Consider the following 7,078-nt stretch of genomic DNA (forward strand, 5'->3'; position numbering starts at 1 on the left):
AGTGGTGCCTGAGCTTGTTCCAGCCTGAGCTGCTTTTCAGAAATGAATTATTGCAATGGATTTCTTAGACTTCTGCATGGGACAGAACGGTCAGCCATTTTTCACATAGATTGGAGGGATATTGTCTGGATTTCCTGACAGCTCCCTATGAAATAGAGATAGCTGAAGAATCTCTGCTTGATAGACTTCATTGTTAAATGGGAATGTGCTGCCTTAGGCTGGTATTTAAAGTCCTCTGTTATGAAGTTGGCATTTTTTAGACCTACAGATACATAGGGGTCTGTACAAACTTCCACTGTGTTCTGAGGCTGCAAGTGGCTGGTAACTCTAACTCTGTCCCACTGGAGAATAAGTTAAATTGTTACTCTTCTTCCTATAATGAAAAATGCTTTGGATTTAAAATTGTTCAGTGAGTAATGATGGTCAAATCTGTCTTTGTAGCTCACTTCTGTTCACAGGATAGAAGTGTGAGGCATCTGTTGGTTTCAATAGAGACCCAAATCCTAATTAATATTCCTGTGTCCCAAACATGTTGTTCTGATTAGAGGCTCTTTGCCCAGGCATTTCTGTGTAGCCTGCCCTGTTTGAAACCCTGCCTTTTTCTGACTTCACTTCCTGAATCCGTTGACAACACTCACAGCCAAACAAAATACATGTTCACAATGCTGTTATTTGCAAAATATTCCCTTGTGAGTACAGCTGGGGCAACAAAAAGAGTTTCTCTCTGAATCTCAGAGAGAACTGACTACTCCTTGTAGCAGTAAGGCCCATAGTGCATTAGGCAATTTTAGTCTTGGCAGTTAAGTAAGTGTTAAAACTTTGCATTTCACCACATGTAAGTGCACACAGGTCTTTCATTACCCTTGTGTGTATTGATCACACAGTGATCTACTAAGAAATACACTGAAAGTGCTGAATTTTAATCTAGGCTGAGGTGGACCAGATAGCAACAGGCTCCCAGCCCACCACACTGTTTACAAAACAGATGGAGGAGGAAAGAATATAAACTTACTTTGCCCTCTTTTAGGCCTAATCCTCAAATGTGATGGGAACCAATTAAAAGGTTCATTTTAAAATGCCCCTCATCTCCTTGTGAAGCTAACTGGCACTAAACTCCCCCTTGCTTTGCAGATTGTGTGAGTGGATACCAATGAAATATTGGCATGACAGGAACAACCCAAGCTGTGATGCCCACTGACCCAGCAGTGCCATTGCTCAGGAACTCTTTCACCAATGTCACAGAATGTCACCCTGAGAGAGAACACACAGCTACACTTCTGATTGTCTGTGTGTGCACATGAGGCTAGGGTGGAGCAGACTGTCACTCAGCTGTGTTTAATTAACATAGTATTTTATATAATGTATTTATTTTTTACGTAATTAGGTGATTAAGCAAAATGCTTGCTAGTAACATCTCTTCCATAAGCCAGCGCTGCTGCGAGTTAAACATGCACCTTTGCAGGTAATTAATCTCCTTGCCCTGCTTATTTTGCTAGTTGGCACTTGCTAAATCCCTGTAAAACCACACCCAGCAGTGCTGTGTATTATCCCTCTGCTGTCTATTCCTACATATGGTCAAAATCAACTTACCTTCCGGGTTGCTGACATCAGCAAAATGTACTCTTGGCAAACTTGGGAATCCTCCTAGTAACCCTTTGTTTGGCTGGTGTTGTTACAGTTGTGTTCCTCTGACAGCAGCAAACACCCTCCAAACCGTGCCTACCTTGACACGTGCTTGGGATGTAGAAGGACCACTACCAAATTAGCATATTTAAACATTAAAACAACCCTTTGTGTGAGAAAATGTGTATAGAGGAGGGGAAAAAAAGTTAAGAGGAAGATACTTCTCTGCTTCCTGTAAGGGCCTGACCCACAGTAGTTGCAAGTTTCAGGGTATGATTTTGATAACAGTAAAGGTGTGTGTATATATAATATATAAACTATCTAGTCATTTTGTGAAGTGACCTTTACCAACACTGTCACTTTAATTAAAATTAGGCTTATTCCAATTTAAGGAAAAAAGAGACTTTTTTTTTTTTAAAAAAAAAAAATGCCTGAGAATAATGATTTTCTAGTATTTTTCTTATAGTCTTTTGATATAATTTATTTTCTATTAGCTGTTTGGCTCCAAACAGCAAACAGGAAAACATCTGGTCTCCTTCAAATAGGTTTATTAAACAAAATTAATTTGGTGCAGTGTTTAAAATCCTAGTAATTAAAGTTGTCTCCCATCCCCCTCAAGTAAAGTAGCATCTTTCCAAGATATACCTGTCTGTTGTCATTGTACTAAAAATCAGGATTGTTTTGTAAAAAATAGCTGTGAAGTGCTTGAGAAGCTGCTATTTTCAGCAAATTGCTGGAAACAAGCAACAGGAGTAGTTGCTGTTTTTCAACAAGTTGTTATTTTCATTTCCCACTACGTTCAGTTTTCCCAGCTGTTCTATTGCCAAGGTTAGAACCCAGAGTAATATCCAAAAGGGAAAGGATTCAGAGACAGGGGAAGGGTTATAAACTTCTTTTACTGTTGACAGCAGCATTGTCATAAATATTAACAGACAAGAATCACCTCGTACCTGAGAAAACACAGGGATAAAGGTGAATATTTTTTTATTTTTGAAGCCTACAGCATATTTTTTTTAATACAACCACCTGCCTTATCTTCTTGAGGGCATTAATTTAATAAAAAGCATGTCAGATCAAGTAGCTCGTTGCTCCAGTTATGGAACAATTTCATTCCCTGCCTTTCCAGCCCTCCACAACCCTGCCTGAAGTCAGATGTCTCAACTGGGCCCCAAGAACGCGGCAGGCAGGCTGCAGCTGGGGAATACAACTTTAGGACAACCCCAAAAGTTGTCTGAGTTTAGTGAGCATGGTCTGGCTTCTCCCTCCCCTCCTCACACCTCCAGGATATGTCTGGAGTTACAGAGTAAATTCAGTATAATCCCTACCCTTCAGAGTGCAGCTCAAAGAGCATTTTCCCAACTCAGGTACTAGCCAAAAAAAAAAAAAAGTGTGAGGGGAAAATACATTTTAATTATTTTATTTTTTCTTAAATATAATAGAACCTTCTAGAATTTTTTCCAGAAACAGAAACATTAAAAAATTATACTTTATTACAAATGGTAAACTCAGAGTGCTAAAAAAAAGCCTCTTATTTACAAACAATACTGGGCAGTGCCCAAATAAACAACATAAAAATAACTTACAAAGTCATGAAGTAGTTTATTGACATTAATCAACTTTCATAAAATAAAATAAAAAAAGATATGTACATACACAATTTACTTGAAGGCAGGCAGAACAGTTCTTTTTTTTTGTTTATCAGCCTCCCACAAACCTCCCTCCCACTTTTTTTTTTTTTTTCTTAAGGAATACTACATAAAGCAATCTACAGTTTCTATTGCAGTTTAACCTTTAATACTGAATGATCATCGAATGTTAGGTCCATGCAGGTCTTGGTCAATGTTAAACGAAGATCTGACATCTCATCCGAGCAGGAACAGCACTTCCCGGAGCAGCGCTGGCCGCTGCACTCCCGGCTCCAGCTGAAGGCTTTGCCAGTCTTTCCACACATGCGCTTTGCGGAGCACAGGCAGGACTCAGCCTCTCAGCTTTTGCCATTAGCTTTATGCCTCTGCCACTTTGGATTTTTTCCTGTTTTAGTTGTACCACAACACACAGTTCTCGCTGAAGAGTCTCTTCAAAACGTCTGCAACTGCTGTGTGAGCATGAGCTGGCACCCGCTGTTGACGTGGTTCATGACCTTCTGCTTAAGCTGTGCAACCTGTTCTCTGAGCATGTTGGCAGTGGATGCCAGCTCTGAGTTCTGGGCTTTCAAAGTTTTCACTTTTTCTTCCAACCGGGCAATCCTTTCCAACTTCCTTTTCCGGCATTTGGACGCCGCGATTCTGTTCCTCATGCGCTTTCTCTCGGCTTTGATTCTCTCCTGTGACTCCATGTCAATGGGGGACAGGGGAGGAGTTTCCCCCGGCATTTCAGGTACAGTCTGCGGCTCCTCTTTCAGAGCCTGGAGCCGGGGATGCTGCACGGGCATCTGGGGGTTTATGTGATGCTGGGGCGCGTATCCCATGCTGTTGGCGTTGTAGTTGGGCGCGGAGCTGAGCGCGTTGGGGTTGAAGTTGCTGAGGTTGGCGTACACCGGGGGCTCGCTGTGCAAACTGGTGTTGAAGCTGGTGCTGCCGGCCATGGAGGACACAGGTGCCATCCCGCTGGTGACAGGTTGGGCGGCCGAGGTGACGCTGGGCAGCGTGTTCTGGTTGTGCAGCTCCGCCAGAGCTCTCACGAAACCCTCGGCGAACCCCTCCTGCTCGTCCGTGACATTCTTGGGGCACAGGAACTGCGTCGGGGTCGGCGTGGTGGTGATCAGCCCGTTGCTGGACTGGATGATGAGCCGCTCCAGCTCGGGCGAGGCCAGTTTGAGGAGCCCCACGTCGGGCGAGGTGAGGATATCGGCGTTCTTGTTCCTCAGGTGCGGCTTCAGGTTGCTGGAGGGGTCGGACAGGTTCAGCGTCATGTTCTGCTTCAGCACCTTGGCGTTATTGTATCCGTATCCGCCGCTCTCCGGCGGCGCGAAGCCGGCGCTCAGCGCATCCTCGTAGAAAGTAGGCTCCATCTTTGCACTCATAGAACACAGTCCGGGGAGGGGAAGCTGCCCGGCCGCCGCTCAGCTCCCCGCGGGCACCCCGACCCTCCCGGGGAAGGGGAACGCGGAGCCGAGGAAGGAGAAACGCGGAGCCTTACTGGATCGCTGCTGCTGCTGCCGCCGCCGCCGCGCTGAGAGCCCGCCCGGCCTGGCGGGGCGCCTCGCCGCCCTCCTCCTCCTTGCGCCGGTGGTGCAGGGACGCCGCTCCGCCGCCACAAGTACTTTCCCTGCCGGGCTTCGCGCTATTCCCGCTCCACCGTCCCGGCGGCCGCACTCAGTCGCGCTCGTTCGCTCCCGCCCGCCCCGCGCTCTGCGCCCGCTCCCGCCGTGCAGCCCTTCACTTATCAGCGGCCGCGAGCCCGCTAAAAATAGCGCATGATGTCACCCCGCGCGCTCCCCATTGGCTGCCGCCGCCCCGTCCCCGGGGGGGGCGGAGCCAGGGCTCGGCGCGCGGACCCGGCCCGGGTCGCCATGGCCACCCCCCCTCAGAAGCTTCTTGAGCGCGCGGGGCTTTGTGGGATGACGTAATGCCGGGGGGGCGCGCGCGGGGCAGTGTGGGCTGACGTCTTTGTTTTTGAAATATCTGGTTACCGCGTCCCGCGCGCGCGGCCTTGGCCGGCGGGGCCGCCCGGGCGCCTCCTCAGCGGGCGCCGAACCAACCGAGGGGCCCGCGCTCGGCCCCGGCCCGCCTCCCGCCGCCGCTCCCGGTGCGCTTCTGCCTCCGTTTATTTGTTTGGCCGTGTGTTTGTTTGTTTGTTTGGCGGCCGTTGCCTCCGCCGGGTTTCGGGCTGTGATGTGTCTCCCCCCGCTTCGCCGCTCCTCCCTCTCCCGGCGGTGGTTCGGCCCTTCAGGTGGCGCTCCCGGGGAGCCCCACGTGGTTTCCCCGTCCCGCCGCCCCCGCGGCTTCCAGGCAGCGCCGGGGGCGGCACCGGGGGCAGCCCGCGCTCCCCGCCCCCGGCTGAGCCCCCGCGGGGCCTGTGGAGTCCCCGCTCGCCCGCCCAGCCCAGCGGGAGCTGCGGGTTTCTGCCGCGGGTGTTCGCGTGCGCCCCCGCACCTCCGGCCCCCGGCACGGCTTTGCCTTTACACAGAGAGCCGGGACGTCAGTTCCCGGCCTCAGGAATAACCGGGAGAATGCAGAAGGGAAATAAAACCCGACAGGAAGAAGCCGGGTTGCGGACGGGTTTCTCTGAACTCGTCCTCCCAAGGGGAGGGAACAGCGACGGCCTAATTTTAGACAGTGCCCCAGTATTGCTGTGGAAGTGCAGGTTAGTCGGGAAGGAAAGTAAGGGCTGGAGCCGAAGGATCGCGGTGGAGGAGAAAAGTCTCTGCTGGCATGTTTCTCTCAGAGCAACAGATGGGAGCTGTCTCGTTCGCTGGAGCGGCTCTGTGCTAGCGGCGTTCCAGGGCAGCGCGCTGATAAAAGGGATTCGTTTTCCTTACCTTGCCCCGCACACACCCTTCTCTCGGGTGGTGGGGATTTGAGACTGCTGACAGGCAGCTACCTCTGGGTTAAAGTGCAGCAGGTATTTGAGGACAGACGGTGACAATACGGGGTGGCACAGGGACTGCAGGGCTGTACTGGTGTGTTTGGTTGCCAGCAGTGCAACAAGTGCTCCTTATGCTTCCAACACGAAGCAGTTACCTGCTGTTCAGCTTTTTCTCAGTGCAGAACTTGGTTTGTCAGCTTCAGTCCCTTCTCATGATACTTTAAGCTAACAAACGTAGGTCTAGTTTTGAAAACACACTTTCAAATTCTCCAGTGCTATTTTTTCCTGGATATAATGACATAATTACCAGTTACCGTATAGGAAGGAGCAGTGAAGCAAACAGAAACATCACCAGCTGTGAAAGAAAAGTGAAGGTCCAGCTCCCCTCCTTGAAGTCGTTGGGGTATTTTTCCTCTGCGTTTTTCCCTGCTGTTCCTACCTGACTTTGGCCACACGGTGGGCACTGCTGTTAACTGGAATGAGGGAAATAATACATGCAGTGTGTTAACAGTTTGTGGCACAAAATATAAAGTTTGGAATGGATGTGGGGGCTCACTGTGTGATGCTGGTGTCTGCACAGCCTTCACAGAGGCAGCATCTCTGGGCTACAGGTAACTCAAACTTCAGCTGCATAAACTGTTCAGCCAAACAGCGCTAAGATACTGCACATACATAAAAAAAAAAAAAATCTGAAATTCATTAATTCAGTGAGCACTCAGCAGTTTTAAAATTCCTTTTTAATCTTTACATACAAGAGAAATAGGGACCAGTGACTGACTCTTCTGGCCCCAGAGCCAAGGGGCATCAAAAAAAAACTGGCATGTTTGGAATAAACCAGAGAAATATCTTCACAGAACTGTGGTTCAGGGCTGGAACTCCCTGGCAAGGCTGGGCTTAGCGATTTTAACATGATTGGATGAATTCACAG

At 49.2% G+C, this 7,078-nt stretch overlaps 1 protein-coding gene across 1 annotated transcript; it reads right to left on the reverse strand.

Moving 5' to 3' along the window:
- Nucleotides 1-3,026: 3,026 nt before the first annotated feature.
- Nucleotides 3,027-5,022, reverse strand: JUN (Jun proto-oncogene, AP-1 transcription factor subunit). Its single transcript, XM_015635973.3, has one exon. The coding sequence runs from the start codon at nucleotides 4,643-4,645 to the stop codon at nucleotides 3,701-3,703; it is 945 nt and encodes a 314-aa protein (XP_015491459.1). The 5' UTR covers nucleotides 4,646-5,022; the 3' UTR covers nucleotides 3,027-3,700.
- Between the last annotated feature and the right edge of the window lie 2,056 nt (nucleotides 5,023-7,078).

This window comes from Parus major, chromosome 8 (genome assembly GCF_001522545.3).
Source record: "Parus major isolate Abel chromosome 8, Parus_major1.1, whole genome shotgun sequence".
Classification (NCBI taxonomy): Eukaryota; Metazoa; Chordata; class Aves; order Passeriformes; family Paridae; genus Parus; species Parus major.

What these genes read in the sequence shown, in the direction of transcription:
- JUN (XM_015635973.3), bottom strand. Translation starts at nt 4,645, where the DNA reads ATGAGTGCAAAGATGGAGCCTACTTTCTACGAGGATGCGCTGAGCGCC.